The following is a 24,749-nucleotide window of genomic DNA, read 5'->3' as shown; positions in this document are numbered from 1 at the left end:
ATTTAACTACGCGCGTTCGGAAGAGGAATAACCCCATGAATATCCATGAAAGTGATCTTCCCGATCGGATATTGCCACGGATAGTTTGCCATCGTATTAGAACGCATTTTGCTAAACTATCGATCGATCGAGCCCTCTCACCCGCTCCCTCCCTCCCTCCCTCCCTCTCTCTCTCCGTCTCTATCTTTATCTCTCTCTTGGTGCGCTGCAGGGTTTATTTTTCACATGCGTCAACACCGTCGTCGTCTGTTGCGCGATTCGGTGCATAGCGCGTAACGATTTACCCAACCTGTCTCGCTGGAATATTTCGTTGCTCCGAGTATCGTAAGACAAATGAGATCGCATCGGGAAAAGTTATTCCAGTAAAGAAAAAGATTTCAAATTAAATTAAATTTAAAGATACGCAGTATCATAACCTATTCACTTTTATACTATCTATAAAGTCTATACGGACAACTTACAGAAAAAATCGACTTTAGATCAATTAAAATATTTCCTTAAATATTTGTAATGCTTATTTTAGTATTCCATTTTTTGGTAGCAATAATTTTGCGCTTATATTTATTATCTATATTGTTCGTGATATATTTGTTCTCCCTTGAGCGTTTATTTAAAACAAGGGATGTGATACGTTATAGATATCTCAGTTTTTCACTCAACACAAAGAGTTATGTTCATTAATAGTCTGATTTGGTTTTGCACTCGCGTACGATTTGCTCACCGGCGGGGATGTGCCGTGGGGCTTCCCTTTTTCCATCTCGGTCGCTCTCGTTTGAGGCAAGCCTCGTTAAGTGCCTCGATAACTCCGCCGCGCGAGAACAAGCGAGCTCATGATTGAGCGCGGCGAGGAAGAACCAGTTTACTGACACGGACTATCCACCTCGATTTCCATTCATCGGTTAGAGGGAGAAAGAGAAAGGGAGGGTGGGAAAGAGAGAAAGAGACGATCGGTCTTGGTTACCGGCAACGGAAGGTCCGCCCTCGTTGCCGCGGCTAATCTAACGCGTCCAGACGATGGCCGTTAGTCGACGTAATCCATCAAGCGGCTCGCTCTTCCGGAAGAGGAGCCACGGCCAGGTCGCCGACGGGATGGACCACCTCCCTCCGCGCTTCAACAACGAGAGCTCTTTCGCCGGCTTTCCAGCTTTTTCGGTCGGTGGACGGTTCCGTCGTTAATTGCGAGGAAGGGTGAAACTGGAGTGAGAGAAATCACTCGCGTGGCGCCCGACAACAGCGAGGATGAATAGCGAGGACGATTGTATCTCTTTTAAATACATAGATGATTATAAAGGGACATTTGCAATTTTGAAAAAAAGAACAAAAAAAATAATATAGAAATTGTGATGAGTAAGACTGAAGTAATAGGAATTAGCGGATACCCATTTGCGGGTGAAATATTATTTAATTAACGAGAGATGTCACTTAATTATTTCGTTTCACAAAAACTTTGTTAAAATACAATTCTGACATTTCTCGCCATTAATATAAAATTGCATGAATTAATTTGCGCATGTATATTCGATAGAGATCTGGCACATTCTCAAAAGTTAGTTTGAGTATCTTGAGTTTTTTTAAGCGACGGAAGAAGAAACGGAAAAAGAATGGACCGCCACCGATCCGCATCAGCGACCCTCGCTCGGCTCTCGCGTAAAAGAATCCAATTCTCGATGCAGAAGCGCGCGTCTAATTATCGGATGGTTCTTTTTGCGAGAAACGAGACCTTTGCGCGCCCGCGTATCGCGCTTCGCTCACGGATCATCAGTCACGGTTGTTTGCCGCGGAAAACCGTCAGTCAACTCCTTTTTTCCCGGCCCGTCGCCGTCGACGTTTCTCCGCCCTCGGCTTTCCACTCTGGAGAATCGTCTTCCGACTCCTCGCAAGCGGGGCAGTTCTATACGTAAAAAGCTCCTTTTGCGCGAGGCAACCGCGACATCGCGACGTCGCCGTTCTCGGGTACCGTCCTCCTCGTCCTCGTCGTCGTCGTCGCCGAGAGTCGATAATAAATGCAGAGCGATCGCTAGCGCGTCTAGCAGCTAACGACCGGAGTTCCAGCCCTTCTATGTAAATCAGCCGTCGTTATCTTTCGCAACGGCGCCGTATCTACTCCGTTAACGTTCCCCGTGAGATACAAGATACCGCCCCCCCCCTCCCCGCCCCTCCACCGTCCTTGCTTACCCGAAACTTCGATTACGACGGAAGCTGCGGAAAACTTCGTGAATGGACCGAAAGCGCGGCCCAAAGTTACGGTCCGGGAGGGCCCCAGGAATCGGATGAGACGATAAACAGAACAATGGAGGTCTCCGGGTTCCCGTGACAGGACACTGATCTTATATAGCGCGTGACTGGAGACAAAGTACACCAAGTATCTCTTCGCACGGCCGATGTGCACCGTACAATGTATACCCCCTTCTCTCCCCCCCCCCCGACTATCGCAGACAGTTTACTCGCGCAAACCGTTATATCGAATTACATTTACACCGCCGAACGCGCGCTTATAATGGCGCAATTGAGCGTGCATACAAACCTGGTGAAGCAGCCTAAAATAAAAAAAAAAGATTCGAAAAGTAGAAATTATAATCCAGAAACACATTTTCCGTCTAATGAATAAAAGGTGTGCTCAAAAGAACGAAGATTAAAAAATAAATCTACATAAGCATATTTATATTAAACTCGGAATCACCCCTCGTTTCCGCGATACAATGCAAGAAAAATATATATTCCGCGTAATGAGAATAGAGACAAACGAGTCGGGAAAATCGGCGATAATGAAGATAACGACGTCCGTATCTAACACTAAAAACGCAACGCCGTGCTTTGTGCGACGGGCACATTAACGCTAATATCGCACGCCATAATTTATGTCTTGCGAAATGCGTTCTTTATGACCGCACAGAAAGAGGGGTGAAAGGAGGGGGGAGAGCATAGTAAACGCAGAGTAACGCGAGCGGTGATCATCTTTCTTGGCGAGGTGTAAGTAACGCGTAAGTAATGACGGCCGAGAACAATTGTGATCGTTAACGTTGCGGCAATGAAAGCGGCCAGCCACTCTTGCCTCTCTCGCTTGCAGAAACTCGCGTTAAAAGACACGGATGCGTGATGTATATCGCCGTGAAATCAGACTATTACGCAACTAATTTACGTACATATATATATATATATATACCTATATCTATATCGCAACCCGTGATTACCTTGAATCCAATTCCTGCGACCGTATCCATTATCGGCTGATCGAAATTATCCATCGGCCGGTTCCCGGCGCGCGTTCACGCGCGGATGGTATTACGTGTAAATCGAGATTGACAACGTCAAGGCTCGCTCTGTGACGTCGATCGGTTTGACGGCGAGGGAATGCCCTGAGGATTAGCTATCCCATTACATAATCTCATTGTCTACCGCGGATATCACTGTATGAGACTCGGATAAAAAAAGAGGATTGTGACGAAACATGTGTATTGCAGCGCGAAAAGATCAATTCGGAAATAAATATAAAAATAAATATAAAACTTTTGCCTCTCTTTAGTCTTTTCCACTCTCTCTCTCTCTCTCTCTTTCTCTCTCTCTCTCTCTTCCTCAACGGTAGTCTTGTTAGCAAATATTTTGCCAAATGAATGCTCCTGCTAACTTCTGGTGATATTGGAAAAAGTGACACGGCGCTCGCGATATTTTTCCAGGAATCTCTACGATTGGCCATTTCCTTCGAAACTTAACGGCACACTGCGGATCACGTGTTAATGCAATTACCGTACTTACGATAAATTTACAGAGGGAAGTAAAGACAAATTGGTAGAGTGGACCGACACGGTCGTAAAATACGATCCCGTCCCGCCTGTCCTCCCCTCCCTCTCCCCCCTCCTTGCTAGTAATTTTACTTCCCCGTTTGTCGATTCGTGCGCGAAACACTTCTTCGCGGCAGTTGCGCGGCAATTATGTTAAGTAACGAAACTCGTTTAGCTCACTCAATAGCCAGCGCGAAAGAGTATTTATATTTCTACTCGAAAAAACGCGCGCAATTTTTCTCCCCCCCCCTCCCCCTTCCGCCCTCCTCCGAATCGTCCTCGCTCGGAAATTTTTTGCCGATAAAATTGATCGTAGGTACGTATAGCGGACGGAGAATTATCCTGCCGTCGCGGGTACATTTCCGCGATAACGGGGCCACGCCCGCTGTTGCGAGGGAGGAAATGAAAAAGGGGGTAAGCGGGGACGAGATCCGGGCACCGCGGGGGTAAGGCCGGAGGATGAGAGCGCATCGGGGGTGATGGCGAAAGTTACCTCGCAATAAAAACGGACATCGGCGCGACTTTCAATAAGTCGGACATAAACGTCAGTTCCTATTCGATACAATCAATTTATACAATTTATAGACATAACAGATATATAAAACCGTATATAACATGGCTATTTTAGATTTACGGACATTTCCTGCGGAATCTGACGCTAACCATTTATTAACGCTTAAATAACGAACGTTAATTTTCTCAAATGTAAAATTAAATTTTAACATTATCTAAAGATTGCACTTAGGACAATCGCTGTAATTCTGTAACATTTATGCAATGAGATAAGCTGATGAGCATGGAGTTAATATGGGGAGATAAAGCGATAAAGTGTCCAAAGTCGTATATGCACGCGACAAAAATACGATAAGAACGCACACGTGGGTTTATTCAAAGCCTCCAAAGTGCATCAACGTATATTGAATCTGCATATTACATGCGGCACTCCCATTGATACGTTGCCGTCCGCGAAGAACAATAAACAAGGCTTGTCCGCCCGGCGGCGTACCGAACGACCGTCGTAAAAGATGCCGTAACGTTAAAGCCTCGAGTAAGGTCGTTCGATGACATCTCCCCGGAGGAACGGAGTGCGCGGTCTAGAAATTAAGAGGAAGCGGATATATACTGTGTCCGGGGGAGAGAGTTTCAACCGGCTCGAGATAAGGCCGTCGGCTGGCGCGCGCGTTGCGGTAGGAGTTCATAAATTATTCGGGCCGCGGGGGCAGCGGGGAGAAGGGGGGATGGGGGGGAGGGCGGAGGAGAGGACCGAAATAGCGGTGCGAATGCTAAGGTTAGTAAGGATTATTCACGGCACCCCCAAAGCCGTATTATTTAGCATCGGTACCTACTCTCGCACACTCCCCGGCTCGCTCTCGCACAATTGTCGCGTTCTTCTCCATTACCTCACCCACGGAGCCTCTTTCCTCATTCGTTTCCCAACGCTTCACATCCTTCACGCGTCCACGAGAAGCTCTACACGCGCCTTACTTCGGATTCGCGTCCTTCGTCACTTCGTCCTTCCTTTTCATTTCGAAGCAAAGTGGCTTTTTTGTTGCATAAAGATGTGGAAAAATTAATGAAATTTCTTACAGAAGAATTCAAGGCTGTTTCGCGTTCGTACTTCTTCCGGCTGATTCTACATTGTCAGGTTAGAAGTAACGAATAAGACAATTATTTCAAGAACAATGGAATTCCGTCTGCGTGCGACGTAATTTGCGACTGCAATTGAGCGCGAATATCCATACAATGCTCGATACGCTCCGCATGTGCGAGCGGCTGGCGTTCGCATCGCGATCTCTTAAAACCGGATCCAAATCGAGCAGGCGAGCGCGAACAAGTTCGAATGAACAATCGCCAGTACAGTGGCACTGTTCGCACTCGCTGAAGCAAGTTGTTCATTTGTGTTTGTTCGCGCTCGCTTGCCTGGCCTGGACCAGATTTAATGTCAAAAGAGCGACGATGATTAACGATTGAAATTAATGGAAAAAGGCTCGGTTTATGCAAAAATAGAATCAATTGAATGCGCGCAATAAAGGGGAAATGGAGAGACGAGTAGGGATAATCGCGAGCGTATCGCGAGGTCTCGCGCGTTTTGGTCGGGAGAAGATAGAGTTGAGAAACTTTCCAAGAGCAATTAACCCTCATTCGGATAGGGTCCTAAGTCCGCCGAACATCGCAAGGAAAATTTCAACTCAACTCACTTTCAGAAATAAATTCCCAGACTTTGGGAAGAGAAAAAGATCGACCGGAAAGGTGAAGCGATATCGAAAACGTCGGTCTGAAAAGAGGAGAACACGTCGCGCGACGAAGAAACCGTATCTACGAGAAAAATCCGATTTGCAGAAAGCTGCGAAACTCGCGGGGCGTACGTCGCGTCGGCTGTGTACCGCGATGGTTACCGTAATCGAGGATCGATGAGCTTGCGAGAGCCGCGATACGCTGCAGTTCGTCACGTCCCTGTTATTACGTAAGCCTCATCTTCTTTTTCTCTCCCTCTCTGTCGAGAAGATCGTATCGCGCGTTGTAATAATGACGTACTTGTGGTGCTCGTCCCGAGGTGTCGGAGCGAAGCCGGCAACAACAATGACGGCGGAGTCGTGGCTTTTTACGGAACGACGCTCACGCCCGACGAGATATTAGCCACTGATACCGACGTATCGCCGGAAGCGGTGAAGCTTGAAATAATTAAATCATGTTCTTACGCGCCAGCGGCGGGCGCGAAGCCAATCAACTTGCGTTTTAAGCCGGTTCTCGGCGGGACGCGACAAAAGAAGGAGAAGTTGCAGTCTCGCGTATATCTCGCGAAACGATTCTTGTTCGATAATTTACGGCGACAGTGCAATGTCGACCCACCATTAATTCGCAAACTGCTCTTTAGATAATTCCGTAGATGTGGTTTAAAAAATCGGACGATAGAGCTACGTAAAGTAAACTAGTCACATTCTTCACCGGAAATAAATATTGGTTTGGACTAGATAAGAGAGACTGCGCGACGGAAATCGCACATTAAGTGTCCACGTCGAATGGCGCCGTGTAACGCTTATATACGTTAATAAATGTGTAAACCGAAGCACTGATGTGCGCAGATAACGGTAGAATATTCAGCGATAATATTTCACGAGTGGTCGCGCAGACTATGTACACGAGTGCGTCTGTAATTATTCGTCGCGCTATCGTTATTTAACTAGATGTATCACCAGCCGTAAAGCGATCGCGGTCATAACTCACTCGACATTTTACGCATGCGTGACAAATGGATTTTTTTTCTATAGTATCCCCGATATTTCGGATAATCGCGCGCCCGCCGATATGATTCTGGCTTTACCGCCGGGGCGGATTAATGACGCGCGACTCGGAAGCGCGTTTCGCCAAACGACCGTTCGACGCGTCAGTTTTAACGGGCGCGCTACCGGTTGTAATGCACGGCGCGGAATCGATAATCGAGTAAAATTTAATTTTAAAACAAACCGCGCCTATATACGGAAGGGCTGAATTCGGAATCGCCGATGTGCATTAACTAGCCGCTAGTTATCTCGAAAATGACTACCTTGCCGCTTCGCGTATATCGGTTATCGGAATGAGCCACGAAGGCGTTGCCGGCGTATATATATTGCATGGCGTTAATTATGCAAATGAATTGGCTTGATGGCCGAGTCGGATTAACATTACCGTCAAACCGATGCGTCGCGAATTAAGGAGGCGAGAGCAACGTTGCCTCCCCGCCAACTGGTTCCGGGTTTACCTTTTTAAAAAATTATTGCATACTCGTATCGCGAGTAAAGCTGGAATGTAATTAACACCGAATGGCATTAAACCGTCACGGAAATTTGCTACCCAAATTTCATGTTGTACTCGTATTTATGTATACGGCGAAACTTTTACGAAAATAAAGCTGTCCCCTTTATTCCTCAGTCGTAAAAAAGATTGCACGACGTGTTTCTCGTGCCATACTTTCGGCTACGAAAGCGTCCCAGCTGCTACATGTTAATGTCGCTTAATGACTTACAAATAAATTGCCAGCGATGTGTCGTGACTCATCCATAACGGACGCGGCACTGCGCCGCGCCGCGAGAGTCCTTGAGAAAAGTGTTAACACCTGCGAGAAGTGCTATACGTGCCGATGCACGTAGAGCTTGACGATCGTTTATCGTCTAGGAATCGCTTACTTGGTCTTTAAAGAACGTTTCACCGACGATGAGTCAGTAAGAGCCCGATCTCCGTCGCGAGATTGCATTTTCTACTGCGATCGCATAAAGATAATCGAGCGTAGGAAAGAAGAGAAACTCCACCATCATTTCATGTTAACGTATTAATCATCGTAAGCTGAATATGCGTTCGCTTATTAACATTGAGAAGCAGTATTTCTTTATGTAACGACGTCTTCCCGTATTCCCGAGACGTCAAGCCCGTAGCCGCAAAATGGTAGATAATGCAGGCGGTTGAATTGAGTGGCTAACAACGCTGAGTAATTCTTTCGTCGCGGAACGTTTAAGGCTTGTAATTCATATTCGGAGCCGTGGTAAGAAAAGGAATACGTACACAGAGCTCCGTCGAAAGGTCCGTCCGATACCGTCAATGCGCCGCGTTTAAAGCCGCACGCGACGAATTAAATGCGAAATAAAAAAAAATCACGACCGACAATACGAGAATACAAATCTGTCTTATTCTCGCGAGAACAAAGAGACACTCACCTTCTTCGTCGTGTAGAGTTTCCAGCCTTGGAGCAGCATGTACATCTTCTTCCAGCCGTTCGAACTCGCATTTCGCATCCACACCATGCTGAATACGTGCGGGCAATCACTGTCCTCCCGTAACAGGTAATTCTGCAACACGAGCGTGAGCAACGTACACTTGCCGGACTCGGGCCAGCGCCGTTTTCGCATTCGCGACGATTTTGCATTTTGGCAGGGAAATCACACACGTGTACTCACCCTTAGCGCGCTCTCGGCCTCGGTGAATGTGCCCCTCTCCTCCCCGTTAGGAAACGCGATCATGTCCGCGGGAAAAAATTGCTGCAAAAAAATCGGGGAGACGTCTCTACATACTATCATTTATACATTTCAAAATCGGACATCGAGAAAACCGGATTTGTTGGATCGTGTATAAAAAAAAATTGACGAGGGTGACTCGGAGAGAAGAGTGATGCGGAGACGACGGATCTAAAATATTTCTCGGACCGAGAAAATACATAAATATCTCTCTCGCTTCGCAAGTACCTTGAAAGAAGTGGCTCTATAGACACACGCATTACTTAAGAATCTTTTTAAAGATTTCAATAGATGGGACAAACACTCATACATTCACACACTCACACGCAAAGAGGATATCTCTCTCTATCTCTCTCTCCCTTAGTTAGAAAAGGAAAAAGTCTCGAGATTTCCCCGAAGAGTGTCGATTACGACGTCCAATTTCCCAAGTTTCTACGCTCGTTAGCCTTTAATTGGCCAATCATCTGCGAGACTACAAGATTTATGAACCCGTAGCTGATTGAATTTCAAAACTGCTAATTGATATCCGTTCGAATGTATTAATTAATAAGTCTAACTATCTCTGAAGTCTGGCTGATGAATCGGCATCCCTTTACGTATCACAAAATTAACATTCTCCAACAAGATTCAATAAAATGATAGCTGGAATATCTCATTCAAGTATTATGTCGGCATTTATATTCCCCACACAATCTCGGATGCATTAAGTTTAAAATGGAGCTGCGTGTGCTCAATCCTGTAAAATCCCAGGACACGAATGTTCCAATCAATACTACCGAATCCTTGAGTCCCCATCGCCGCTCCCGATATTGGAAAAGCGTCTCTCGTGCCATCTCTGAACAATCTCTCTAAATCTTCCGTAGAACCGACATGATTCGCCGGTAAGCGAGAGATCTGCTGGCGGAAATTTCGCAAAATATTCTTATACCGACAGTGTGCACGTAAATACCGACGAAGTATTAAAAAATGTCGATCGGGATGCTAGTGAACCTAACGATAACGAAAGATATTACCGACTCTAATATTACCGACATTTCAGATCTACAAAATAAATTGCAGTTTCACAAAAATATTATGTACTGTCGATATGAACATACATTACATATTTGCGAAGTTAAATAATTAAAAAATGTGAAATATTAAAATTGCAAATACACATATTTTATATCAAATGGTCAAAAGTTGGTCGGTAATACCGAGATTGGGAAAATGTAGCTAGAGTCGGCAGTCTCGAAATCATCGTTATTCAAATATGCAGCTGCATTGCAACTGCAGGTTGGATGGTAAATTCAGTCGGTAAGTTAACGCGTTTAATTTGAACAAAATTTACCATTCGATGTGGTAAAAGATATAAACAAAAAACGCAAGAACTTCATTATTTTCTGAAGATTTTGACGAATGCTCTTCAGGACTGGATTATCAAAGAAGTAACTTTTTTCAACAAGAGATAACAGAATTCTCTAAAGATAATAGAATTTTTTTTACTTACCGCAGGCTTGATGAACACTTCGTATTTCAGGAAGTCCTGACTGAAATAGAACCTCCTCTCGTATCGGGAAGCAAACAATTCCAATTCCCTGTGAACAGCAAGAATATCTTCGTGGTCTTCTAATGTGCGTTCTGCAACAAAAAAATTCATTCCGTTTGCGACAAATATATTGCTATGTTGCTAATATTAACACAGTAATATATTCAGCCAAAATATATCAGAGTATTCCCAAATCGATGTCTGTTTTAAGGAAATACGGAAAATAATATTTTTCATATCTCTTACGTCATAACAAACGTCATAATAAACAGCTTAATCTTTCATAATGTTACTGATCTTAAAATACCCAGTCTTTTTTATAGCAAAAATTAGCTAAAAATTTATTTTTATAAGTTCTAATAAAGCGAGTTTTATAGCTACAGTTAATGCAGATCGTCCCGTCACGCGATCAATTCGTAAAATGATTCCATGGAAAGCACATTAGACTAGAATAGCTTGACATTTCGCCCGGATCTCTAAACAAACATTCCGTACGGAGACACAGCCGCGAGTCGCGTCTCTGACCTGCACCAAGCTCCTGGAGGTTTCGCCCGCTATTGATTCTCGGCTGCATTATAGAGCTCTGTGCCGTCTTTACGGCCTCTCCAACCCCCTTTCCTCCCTTCACCCTTTTCCCCTCACCATGCACACATTATTTCCGATCTCGTTCCGAGTCAATGCCGTAGGAGAAAATTTAGACGACTGAAGTTTTCCCGTTGCATTAGGAGGGAAGCTCGTTACGTCACTTCGCTCCTCTTCCGACCTCGAACTTTTTAACGAATTATCCGCTTTTTTACATGCGCGCCGATATTTTTATAAATAAATTATTTGCCACCGCGAGTTCCCAAATAGTTCTTGAGCGCGCATCGCGCGGCAATAATCGCAAAATACTTCGAAAATATCCGCCGGTTCTCCGCATTTCCCTATTCAAACATATTTGTCCCCATTCAACGTTATCGTTAAATCCGATAACAATTCGGATATCGAATTAAACGTTTAATTCTGTAAATTCCATCCATTATGTTTGGGTATACGTTCATTACATCTGTGTATCTTCGAATTGTACGCGCGTGCATTCCAATAATATAAATATAAAATTATACACATACACACTCACATATAGATTATCGAGCGTACGGAATATTCATATTTCTCCCAAAAAGGTTACTGAAAAATTAACGATTTCGCGAATATAATATCCTAGCGAGTAATCACGTACAATCGCCGACTTTGAAAGTATAGTCGATGACACATCGCAATTCGCACGTGAACGTAATGCATAAGACATGCTTATCGATTGATTGTTGAACTGCATTCCCGAGAGAGAATACATAAATTCACTTGAAATAATCACGATGGAAATATATCACGCAGTTGCGAGATGATTTATAATAGTACATACCGATTCCCAGTTTCGGCCACGTCTCGATTATCGACCAGGCTGAGCCGATTGTGTTCCTCTTGACTTTAAGCAACTCGCACAGGTCGATCGTTCGCAGATTCTTCTCCACGACCACAGTCGTAAAAGAGTGATCGTTGTTGTAAAACCGCAATTCTTCCTAATTAAATAAACATTAGATAGGTATTAAATACACAATAAAATGAATTGAATTGGATACAGTACAATTAAATTAATTAATCGAATTAAATTAATTCGCGCTCTTCTCTTTTATAATCCCTCCCTTAATTTATTTATCTCTATTGCATCGTAAATAAATTATGAATATTTTGTCTCACAGGATTCACATTTTATATGTTTTGTAATCAAATAAATTTACATAAATTAATAAATCAATGATAATGAACTTTTATTTCATAAAGAGGGTGTACATGAGAAAAAAATTGTATTAAATATTTTAATTATTTCGTCATATTTGAAACCTGTTATTTAATTTTATTTTTCATTATAATATGTAGATTCCAGTCATACAAATTGAACACAATATAAAAATTCACTGTTCTATATTCATCTTTCCGATTTTTCCGAATATACGTGTAATTGAATAATCGTGAGAGAGCGATTCTCAAGCGTAAGATAATACGTACTGGTCTTTCGCTGTCGAGCAAATCCTGATCACTTCTTCGACTCCTTCGCGTCGTGCTGTTGAGTTCGAAGATCGTGAGATCGGAACCAAGCCGCTCGTAGCTCGCAACTCGATTACTCGGCAGCGTCGAGCTGCCGTCGATGCAGGAGCACATCTTCGGGAACCAATCTGCAAGGGCCCAAAGAAGATGCTAGAGAGAGATTGGTACGGCGCGTCGCGGCCGACAAATAGAGGGGAAAAGGGCTACACGACTTAAAAAAATCGCAAAGAATGTCAGTCCCTTAAAAAAAAAAACGCCAAATCTACTATATAAATATATTGCAAAGAGGCGCAAAGAGCGAGCCCGCTGTACTAGAAATCTATTTTACAACTTGGGCTTCACAGGATCTACATGGTCGGGATGGAGCCACTATACATTATCGATGAGTGAACGTGGCCCCCTCTCGTCTCAAGAGACACAAAGGAAAAAAAAAAGTAGTGTTCAAACATTAAGGACAAAATGTGACGTCGTGCTGTGAAATCGCAGCGATTCTCGGGCGAACTTTCCCGTTTCGAATAGCGAGTATAACTGTATACTGTCGGAATATCGAGGCGTAGGGACAAAGGTAGTTGAGTAACTACGTGTGTGTACGTGTGTGTGCTGCGACATTGAAGACGCGTCGTGCGTAGTGCCGTGAGTCGCGTTTTATACGTGAGCCGTTACAAACGCGGATATTTACATCTCGCGGAGGTCGCGCGCAATTTTGCCGGCGCTCCTCGTCGCACTGCCTTCTCTTTTTTCTTTGGTGTGATGATATATCGAATACGACGTAGAGTCGTAGTTGAGTCGTTTCAGAGAGCGCTTAACGAGGAGAAGCCAGCAAAAATATATATAGCTAATCTGAGGAATCGCCGTACGCAATCAGTCAGACCAGAGATCAGAGGTGTCTTTGTGCACCAGGCCAAATGCGGGTCAAATTTCTATAATATAAACCGTTGGACAGCCGAGTATTTCCAAGCAGAAGACCGATATTGTAATGAATCTCGATCCTATTCCTGATTCACTCTGACTATTCGTAATCCATATTATTCTAGGATCTTGCATAAATCAATTTACGTTATGAAAGATTAAGAAAACAGATTCCATATGGATCATTATCATTAACTCATCTACTATCTTCTATTAAAATTTCGCACGTTTGTGTTGTTTATTTGTAGATAAATGTTAATCAATAGAAAATTTTGATAAATAAAAATAAGTAAAATAATAAATAAACAATAATTGATAAATAAAATACAAATTATTATCAAATATTATTTCAATAAAAATATTTTATCAAAATAATATTTTAAACAGAATCTATTAATTTTGAAAAATAATTTTATTATTAGTTCTAACAAAAAGTTGAAAATTACAAGTGAAAAGTGATATACGACGATCACAGATAAAAATACAAAATTAATATTGTATATTAAATGTGCGAGTAAAAAATGAATTATTTGGCTTAGACGTCAGATATCGTAATTGTTTACATTTTCTGAAAAACTTTTTGCAAGAAATTAATTTATAATATTATATAGAAACATAGAACTTCTTAATTTCACAAGCATACACAAGTGCAGAAAGTGTTACAAAAATTACAAATTTCATTTCAATGATTTTAAATGATTAATAACTTGAAATTATAAAGATAAATTTAAAGATCCTCGATTAACATCTTTTCTCAAAATCTTTCTTTATAATATGGAATCTCTACTTTGTAAATTTATTTTTGCCCTTTCCAATCGTTCGTTCAATGCGCGTTTGCAATCGAAGAATTCTCCGGCTAGCTCGAATGCGCAAAAGTCGTTGTCGCCGTGCCACAAAGATACCTTGAAAAGATGAAAAGCGCCTTAATAATCGTTCGTCTGTCCTGTATCCGGATTGCGTCGTGACAACGTAACAGCAACGAGAATCCACGTGCACATATGTACATATGCGCCAGCGGCGTCGATACTACTCATGTCCGTCGAATTCGCTCGCCGTGAATTAGCGATTATTTCCACGAACGATCAATAACAGAAGCGACAAGGAGGAAAAAGTAATAGCAAATGTAAACTAATCGATATCAAGCAAAATCTTGTACGAATACAGCTCGAAAATTTCTCGCTATTTTATCTGACTAATAAAATCTTTTCCTTTCTCGTTTTCATAAATCAAAATCTCAACTATAATCGCTATATTTTAAGAAAGAACAAATTATATGTAAACTATAAGAAAGTTAATATCAAGAAAGAGTATATGGATGTTTAAAATAAAGTTTTAAATGGAAATAATTTTATCGTCAAATTTTTAATACAAAGCAAGAAATTTATCGGGCACCGTTTTGCATGGATACCCGTATGGCGAGAACAACTGCAATTGCAAGTTACGAATTTCGCTAAGACTGTTCAAAATCCCGATAACGTTTCACCGTATTATCGCGAGATGATAAGAAATGTAAAAGGCCTTGCAAACTATTGCAAGATTCCTAAATTATCGCTGATAACACTCGTGGAAAATCGCTAACGCATTCACTTGTATTGCAGCTGCGTGTGCTTTCCCATTTTCAAGAACTCTGACTTTTGTCGAATCAACGTTTTTGCGTTTCAAGTAAATAAATAAATAAATAAATAAAATGAAATCAAACCTTTTGCAAAATAAACGTTTAATATCATTATTTAACCAACTAATTCCTATTAATATTGTGACCTTTACATCTATAATTTTTCAGATAGACAAATTTATCTGTTAAAGAAATCAAGAAACTTTTCTATTTATAATATTGCTATATTTATGTGAAATCATAATTTTATAAATATTTATTTTCGAAACCATATTTGGAGCTAATAATCAAATTGCGATTTCAATGTGCAACTTAATAAAAATTAACAAATAAGTTAAAAAAACAGTTTTATGTACGTTTCTGAATTTTGTGAAACGCGCAATCGCGGAAGGAATCCCTGTCGTGGACTACGAGAACGAAGCCGAGAGTAAGCCTAATCAGTGGAACGATAACACCGAGTGCGAGGGCATGCTCTCGAATTAGCGGGCCACGTTGACCGTTTATTGCGGCAATTAATTAACCCGCAATCGCTCGGTATGCGGTACGTAAATGCGCAAAGCGCATAATGTCGAGCGTCGCCATTGCAGCTGACTTCGTGCGACATTACCGGATAACATGAATGAATCTGTTAATATCCTAATAATAAATTTTTATTAAACTAAAACAGATTATTAATAAAAGACTTCTTCTTCTTTTTTATTTGTTGTACTCTTTAATCTATTTTAGTTCTTGATAATAAATTTATGTACTCATTTCTTGTTTTTCGAGCAACGTATCTACTAAAACTAAATGATAGAAAATTACCATACTAAAATGAGGATATCTTAAGATATCTCTATAAGAAAAAAAATATTCTTTTCCTAATTTCGAAATTCACGTTTAAAAATAACTATAAAGTTAAAACAAATTTTTAAGAATATTTATATTATATACATTATATTTCTAGCTTTATCTCAAATAAAATAAAGAATTTGAATATCTGAAATGGATAAACTTCCTGAAAGAGAGTTCAAATAATTATCTAACACTCGAGAATCGATAAAACAAAAAAATATAAAAATTCCGGCGATTTTTCGATCGTCAGTTGAAAGTATTTTAAAATTTCGCGAATAAAAATTTTTATCGCGGTAAAATCTGACATTTTCTCAAAAGTTTCAAAAGTTACATCAAAAATTGAATTCACATTGATTTTAATTAAAATAGGAAAGTTATGACCAATTTTATAACAGAAATGTAAAATAGTTATCCCACATTCTTGCATGCCTGTTGTTGACGTTTAATTTACTTCTTATGAGACTTTTATTAAAACTCTTTAGGAAAAAACCAGAACTGCCATCAATTATATCGCAATTCTAAAAATCTATCGAGAAAACATATCTATGTAATTTTTGTATTATATAATGATGCACACAGTTCGCGAGTTTCACAATCGCGACCACAACCTTGGCCTACTTACGTCTCTACCTACTGACATACTATATTATCCCATTCCACCATTATTTTGTTCCTTGTAACAATCTGCCGATTGTCGCATATCCGCAAGCTCGGTTTTTTATATCTGATTTCGAGAAACGGATATAAAATCCAGAAAACATTATTGTATATTCGCATGATGTATTCACATGTTGTACATCTTACAGTAATTTTTTTATTAACATTAGCATGATATATCTTGATAATTAAAACGTTACTTATAAACACTTAAAAGAATTAAATTAATGTAATATGTACAATACAATTATAATTTGATAAAATCCAATTTCATTAAATAACAATAATTTAGTCAAACTATCTTAGTTGCTCCAATTATATCACGTAAATTTAATAAAATTTCTCGATGTTTTGGATTGTTTTAAATTTAGATTTACATTGAATAGCTATATATTCGACGAGTATTCAAATATACTCGAGCAGTAAGCAATTTTTATTACATTCCTCAAATCTTATCAAAGTGAAAACAATTTCGTAGTTGAAAGTTATTTGTATGAACGTAAGTAACAAGAATAATTTTCTTCGAGTCTCTCTAGATTGTCATATTTTCAAATATTCGTGCAAGACAACGGGGATTCCTAATCACCACGGCTGTTATCAGACGCGACGATAACACATTATCTCGTGGACATCGCAAAGACGCCTCAGATACTTTCAGCATCCAACCCGTTAACGTGTTTCTCCCAGCCACGTTCGTATCGTGGTATGCGGACATCTACCTGTCACAATGACGAAACCGGGTCGTTCCATAAGCACAGGCCGGAACGTGCGCAGTCGCGAGAAAAATAATCGGCAATAATAGAGAGAAACTTGTCTCTCGTGCCTACCTCACTCATTTATCGCCCATCACGAGATGTTGTCTAGCTGAAAGAGTCTCTAACACTCGTAGGAAGAACCGATAGATAAGCCGTGTGTTGAAAAGACGGACTTAGCTGTTGATCGTGACATCGTGACCGCGATAAACGGGAATGTAAACGGGAATCTTATTTTTATAGAGGAATTCTTAAAAGTGTGTAAGAAGACAATATGACGTATTATCATAGAGGAATACGAAACGTCAACAAACTGCACACACAAGAAACGATGATTACCGTACACCTGTTGTGTACATATATATTGCGAATTAGTTTTTATTATTTCCCTTGTTTTTATTATTTCCCTTTTCGCACAATAATAATTTCCATACGTCACAGTAGAACGACAATCGTATGGCAAACTAGAGCACTCCATTTCCCCAGAAATTCAAGATCCTAATCTATAAACCGGGGATATATTGACGTGAAGTTTAAATGAGAGGCTCGAGCAGTGCAGGTCGAGGGTGCACTCTCGCCGAACTCGGCGAACTGAAACTCCAATGTCCATCTCGCCGTTATCGCGGCGGAACAAATATTTCGGAAGAGAGGAGACGGCCTATGCAAGAGGTGGATCGATAAGAACCAAGGCAGGCCAAGCTGACTAGGTCGAGCTCGAACGTGTTTTGGCGGCCGTCCCGATTCGCGCTCTGTGTGCACGCACGCGGCCCGTGTAAAATTTTCAGCGTTTCCCGCTTCCTTCCACGTCGAACGGCAAGAAACTGCACTAGCTACGGGTAGTAAACATCCGATTGTGGGGACAAATATCCACGACAAACATCGTGCCAAAACAATTAATATTTAACATTTATCCAATATTCAACATTCCGTTCAGTTCGCGCAAAGATGCATTTTCTAGAAATTCCACAACGTAATTACGAGGATTGCTAGAAATTTCATAGATCATTACTGTACATCATTATTTGCGAGAGCTACTATTCAATAATCCTGTGTTACGAAATTAGCGTGCAATGAACTTCGATCCACTTTCTAATGTCCATAAAAACACATGTAATTAACACGAAATACACGATCTGTAAAATTTCTCGAAACGTTTCTCTTATTCCGTGGACAAAACAAAAGAAGAAACTTTTGAAAGTTTCAAAAAAATATCCTATTCTTCGTAGCATCGATTTCTTTTTCATAATAGTGAAATTGGACCGCAAAAATACAAATTCATGCGAAAGATACAATTTTAACGAGATTGTAATACATTAGAGGTACATCCTGAAGTTTTCGAAAATCTCTAAAATTTCTTAGATCTCTATACAAATATAAAAATTATTTTCTTTATTGATTTATAATTAGTAAATTTTAATAGTTTAATAAATATCCAAAATCAGAATATTTCAATATTAAATTGAGAAATATCAAGGAACCTTTGAGATTTCATAATTGCTATCGAATCTCTCTGCATAAAAAATAAAATGCTTTATGCCCAAATTTCTAGAAGATTTCGATAATCTCGCGAGAAAAGAGCGCGTGATTGTATAAGACAAACTTCCGGGAGACTGAGCTGTTGCTTTTTCACGGGCGGGATATTATAAAGATATCCGGCACTATAACTTAGCCATACGTAAAGCCATACGTCGCGGGCTTGCATAAATAAAGGGCGATGGTCCGGTCCGAGAGGTGTAATCACGAGCCATAACCCGATATCATTGCCAACCGATCGCAGCCTGCAGTATCTCCTTCTCCCTTCCTTTCTATACCATCGCTGCGAACTTTGTAAATGCGTGCCTCGCATCGGCTCGTATCGCTCGTTATTTCGCTCGTTTGACCCACTGACGTTGCTCATTAAATCGCCCGTCATCCCACCGCGATATTGCCCGACAGAGGGAAAAAAGAAAAGGCGGAACCGTATACGAATGCCTCGTCGACATCCAACGTTCCGACGTTTGCGTACCACAATAAGAAAGCACTGCAAGCCACGGCCCATCTTCGAATCAAGACATTGACAGTGATTATTGATCGTTCGGTGCCCTTCGTGGATGAGGAGATTTAAGGAGGAGAGGAGAAGCGCCAGCCGACCGAAAATTACATCAGCATCACGTAGTCTGATAATCGAGTAAGGGATTTACGAGGCAGAGTCAATTTAATCCCGGGGATGCGACGGGGCTTTTACAATCACTTCCAAAAAAAACAGAGTCGCCGACCGATACTCCTCCGGCAACGACAAGGACGACTGGCCGTACGCCAAGACCACTGTGTCCGTCTCCGAAAAAAAAGTAGCGGTCCGTTCAGGCTGCGATAGTCTTCATCCTCCTCGTTTTACGAACCGTGCATTGTCGACTTCCGGAGACAAGTCGGTCCACGAGACACTTGAGACGAGGGGGGGGGGGGGGGGAGGAGCTCTGCGCAAATTGCGTTTTCGAGCGTTTCAAGTATCGCAAAGCGCCTGCCCGTCGAAACATAAATCTCGCAATTCACCAAAATGGATTTTATTGTGTTATGCTTCCTCCTCTCCCTCACCCCTCTCCGCCGGCATTGTAGCCGAAATGATGCAATTTGGCAGATAAAACAATAACAACTTTTCAGCAACAAGCTGAGCAATCGCTCATCACTCACCGTTCTCCACCGCGAATCTATCAACCTTCTGTCTTGCACATGGACAAACGAGTTTCACGTTCCTCAAGGACGTATTACGTGAAAACTTCGATCGCGCATTACTCCTAGTCGCATTAACGTGCTGGAAAGCCAGCTCGTAGTGAGATTCACGATAAATGCCATTCGCAGACGTGATTTTTTTGTCGAAACTAACGCCATAAGTGGTTGGAAAAAATGTTTAAGGGACAAGATTGTTCCATTCGAAACGAAGGTGAGAATTCTATAGAGAAGTCCATATTTCTCTGTTTTTAAAACCTTTATATACATAAGTTGCTAACCAAACCATTTACCTACTAACTTTGTACGCTAATAATAGATATTAATTTTCGTAAATAGTGATTAATTTGATTAAAATTAATTTAATTAATCTTTAGTAATCATGAAGACTTTAATCAATTTCTTATAAATATTTCGCAAATTCTAATTCGAGGGATTCAAAAGAAGTTTAGCATAAATCGTTTATCCAGAGAAATAACTGGGTACTACTCTCAGAATTGAGTGATAATACAAAATTTTATTTTAAGTGCTAGGTACGACTTTCAAATTGCGAGCAAGTTCGCGCGGTCGATCCTAGCCGGAGACTTGAAATAACCGCAAATTTTGCGAGTAATGATCTCTCGAATTTGAAGGGAAACACGAACATGAACGCCGATCGCGATCCTCGCGCGGAAATTGAATCGTACTTTATACAGCAACGCGACAAACCGGCTGTTAGCCAAGGACGCATCCCGGTCTCCTCCCAGGTCATTAAAAAGATATTTAAACGCCACAATTGGAGATCTCATCGTTGCGAAAGCCAGCTCAAGGACCACCATGGAATATATCACAAGGAGCTCTTTACGCAACGACCGATCTGGCCCTCTCCTTCTCCCTTCACCCTTTCTCGAAATCGAAGTCCACGCGACGCTGCAGCCCGGGGACCGTTCGAAAACTCGGCGCGCAAAATAATACGATGTGCAAAAAGCGAATTGTGATCGTGTCGTGACGCCAACGGAATCTCGGGGTCGCAATCAAATGTCCCGTCGATTCTCGAAGCGGCTGTTATCGCGCGGAAATACTAAAAATAAAGTGATACTCGCAAGACAACACATGGCTATTCGCTACAAAAAGTAGTATGAGATCACGATTATTCAACCCGTTTTGTATCGCTGTTTTCATTTAAAAGGATATTTATATTTATGTACATATTTACGGAAATCGTACAGAAATAAAAGATATGCAGATCAACAAGAAGGAGCAAAAATGACAAATACGAATCGATTAAGGATAAAAAAATAGGATCAAATCCTGATTTCAGTTTCAAAAGATAATAATAAGAGATTCGAATACAATGGTAATAGATTGGAATTGTATTGCGCCACATAATTTTGAAACATCAAGTGTGCGTGGGTTTCGAGAGTAAAAGCGCTTTTAAGATCAAAGAGTATCGAATTTATCGTCGGTGTTCGATCGTAAATATACGTGTAAGTATATACTTTAGATTATGACGATAAAAATATGTTTACGTCGTTTCATTGAAACCTTTTATAAAAGACTCGAATCGATTACCATTCGAATTTCAAATCTTTGATATTAGTTCCAGTTTGGATGGTAAACTGGGAACTAATTTCATTTCAGGTATTATGTGCATATATACTTCACAAAACAGCCAACGAATCTATTTCCTTTCAACAAGATGTCAAACTGATATTATTAAAGCAAGGGATATCGATCATATTTCCTAAAATACCGCGAAAAAATTTCCTATGAGAAAACACTTTTCGAAACATCGTGGTCCACCTGTGCCAGCAATTCTTACAGTGGTGCCTCGATACTCCGAATTTGAAATATGGAAAATCTAACGAACGAGTATAGATCTCACAGAGTCGAAAGTCTTTTATTTACGAGCCCAGATTTCGATGACTTTAAAATTCGTGAAAAATATATTATAAAATAATGTAAAATAAAGAAACCTTAAATTATAATATATTAATAAAGCAACAATTAAAAAATATACAATAAAATCAGTACATCATCCTATATTACTGAGTCTTATACATTCGCGCAGATTTAAAATATGTGTAATATGTAGAAATATATATTTAATTTATCAATTTCGATCTTAATGAATTTTATCATTCACCAATAATCAACTATAGTTTCCTGTTTTCACTTTCAAAAATCTTATTTCATTTTGTGAAAGTAAAATTATAATAAAAGTTTCTTTACGTAGATTACGTAATTTCTCTATAATAACTTGCACATATATATTTCTACATTCAAATAAAATAAAGAAATTATCTCGTATACACATACAAAAGTCTCTGCACGAAATATCCTCTATAATATATCGTCAAGACCAAAAGGAGAAAAATAAACGTCATCAAAATCTGGGGAGATGCCGCGCATACAAACACCTCCCACGGCGAAAAATAAACCGAGATAGACGCGCGATCGTGAAGCGTCGCGACGCGTCATCGACTTCCCGGTGGGTCTTTTCTTCGCAACTGACGACGACGCCCACGAACGACGCACCGTTTGCCGGTGCGTAGCAAGACGCATATCTACGTATTTCAGTTTGCACGTAGGATTCTTTTCCCTACTTCTCCGCATAGGTCCGCGCCGTCCACTGAAGGATGCGCGGTAAATAAGTGTGCTAATTAAGATGGAAAACACACGACGATAAAAGATAAAACCACATTCTCGAAGGTGGCGTGCCTCACGACAATTTTTTTCTTATACTGCCGAGCGTAAATGCGGCCCTCGATAGTCATCCGAATATGGTACGACGGTAATGAATATCATTTTCTTTTCTTTTTTTTTTCTCCCATCTCGAGAGAGGCGATCAGATAACGCGCGATATCTTCGGGATGGGTGTGCTCGGATCAGAAATTATCACGCCATGTGGCGCTTAAGGATAAGAGATGGGTCGGATACTCACGGTGATGCGTGGGATAATTGTTGTTGTTGTTGGACAGGAGCCGCTGGTAATCCATGTTGCGCGCCGACGTTGGCACTCCCCCGCTGGGCAAAACGTCGCCTCGTCGACGACTTTCGCGTCTCACGCACACGGAGAATTCACGCGCACAGTGTTCTCACACGGTCGCGACCCCCGCGCCCGGTTCGGTAAACACCAAAACGGCCGAGTTCGCGGAACGAGGACGTTCCTCACCGTGCCAAGTGCGACGCGATATTACAAGTTTTTGTCATCCGCGTCGTTTCGCGAAGGGCGCCGGCACGCTCACGGGCATTCTCGCGGGTGTCTTCGCGTTTTTATTGGCGAGAATCAAAGGCCGGGATCTCGGCTTTCGAGGAATTCTCCGACCGAGTTGCGCGGACGTATCCGACACCCGAATGGATTTGAAATCCGAATCGTGGGATCGAAGGGACGAAACGAGATTCGTTGCATACGCTCGAAAAATTTTCCAGTCTTTCCTATTAGATTAGATAATAGAAGATGATTCATCGTGGAAGTCGTATAGATTAGATAATATTATTAACTTAATAATATTCGTTTGAACAGTGAATTCGTGTTAATCTAGAGGAATCGAGGCGATCGGGGAGAGGGACGACGGTAGTTTGAAAGATTAAAAAAATCCCAAGGCGAAGGCAAGTCGCGGACGGTATCTACTGCGTCGCAAATAACGCTAGACTTTTATCGATTTGAACTATCCGATAAACTGCGTGCAACACACGTGGCTCGCAAACACAACAGCGGTAGCGAGAGAGAAGGTATAACGAAATTCGCGGGAAAATTCGTCGAAAAAACGATCGATTTTGCAATTATGTCCCGAAAAATAATGTGTATCTCAAGGTCATCCTGCGGTTGTTAAAGACCAATCGAATTATCGTTCGATACGAACCGTCGAATAATATTTTTACGAAGTAAACACGACTAATTGTCGGGCGAGGTTTAACGACGCCAGAAATATCGAACCGCTCCGATCGAAATTGAATACGGGCCACCCGTGCTTGTGGCGCTTAGTTATCTCGCCGCTTGGTTTTTTTTTCTCTCGGGTAGTCTCATAAATCGCGTTCCGAGAACGAGGGGCTCGTTCCGATCGGACGAGTAAGCGCGTGCGGTTTTTGTCGGTCCCCTCCCGTCAGCTCGATTCGAGCGAATCGCGGTTTCACGACGGCTCTCTCGATCCTCGCGAGACCGCGAGTTATTAGTTAATAATTGATAGATTCAGCGCGAAAGTTTATAGACAGGGGAAAAGGACGTGGATCCGAAATCCGCGCGATTCACTTTCGACGGAGGGAAGTCACGTGCGAAGCTCGAACGAGCGCTCTACAGGCTACGCAGGTTTTTTTTTTCGAGCGTGTCTCATTAGATCGCATTTTAATCGCGTCGCGTTTCAACCGTTATCTCCGATCCTAACGGTGTACGAATTTGGAGAAGTGCTGCGTCGCAAGAAACGTCGTCGTACGCGGGGGCATGCGGGCAGGAATGTACACGCGCGCGCGCGCGCGCACGAATTAAAGCCGGCACGAAGTCATCGGACTCTCCCACGCCGTGAACGCGGCACGCGGCATAAAGGAGGTAATCGGGGCGCATTCTTGCACGTGTGAGCCGCTGTGTCTAGAGCCACATGCGCGATTGATTGACGTAGCCTAGCGTTCCCGGAAATCGGCCGCTCGCTCGCCGCGTACGAATCCACGAAAAGTGAAGAACCGCGTGACACGCTCTCCGCGTAGTACACGAACTCACGAAAAATAAAGAAGATACTGCGTCACACGCCGCTCTCCCCGTACTAACTCACGAAAAGTGACGAAGATACTGCGTCACACGCGCGGGTGGCAGCTCCTCTCCGTCGCAGCTACTCCGATCTCTCTCGGTCGCGTCTAACGGCTCCGGATTGGACAGCACGCGCGCTACGTATCCTACTTCCTCGAGATAAGATTTGACCCCTCGCCCCC

General features: G+C 41.8%; 1 protein-coding gene across 11 annotated transcripts in view; it reads right to left on the bottom strand.

The window, feature by feature from the left end:
- LOC105448265 (growth factor receptor-bound protein 14-like) overlaps positions 1 to 24,749 on the bottom strand; it is a 253,642-nt gene that overhangs the window by 159,474 nt on the left and 69,419 nt on the right. For 6 of the 11 annotated variants that reach the window (XM_011686766.1, XM_011686762.1, XM_011686767.1 and 3 more), the window contains exons 2-7: positions 22,771 to 23,264; positions 12,339 to 12,505; positions 11,695 to 11,851; positions 10,254 to 10,384; positions 8,708 to 8,788; positions 8,468 to 8,599 (exon numbers count right to left, since the gene is read on the bottom strand). In XM_011686766.1, the coding sequence (XP_011685068.1) occupies positions 8,468 to 8,599; positions 8,708 to 8,788; positions 10,254 to 10,384; positions 11,695 to 11,851; positions 12,339 to 12,505; positions 22,771 to 22,825 (723 nt within the window). In that variant the 5' untranslated portion in view covers positions 22,826 to 23,264. Of the gene's footprint in view, positions 1 to 8,467; positions 8,600 to 8,707; positions 8,789 to 10,253; positions 10,385 to 11,694; positions 11,852 to 12,338; positions 12,528 to 22,770; positions 23,265 to 24,749 lie in introns of those variants that run through there. The other 5 variants (XM_011686759.1, XM_011686758.1, XM_011686769.1 and 2 more) reach the window with 3 other exon arrangements.

This window comes from Wasmannia auropunctata, unplaced genomic scaffold, assembly GCF_000956235.1.
Source record: "Wasmannia auropunctata unplaced genomic scaffold, wasmannia.A_1.0 LD336088.1, whole genome shotgun sequence".
Classification (NCBI taxonomy): domain Eukaryota; kingdom Metazoa; phylum Arthropoda; class Insecta; order Hymenoptera; family Formicidae; genus Wasmannia; species Wasmannia auropunctata.
The sequence above is the reverse complement of the archived record's forward strand: the minus strand, read 5'-3'. Positions and strand labels throughout refer to the sequence as shown.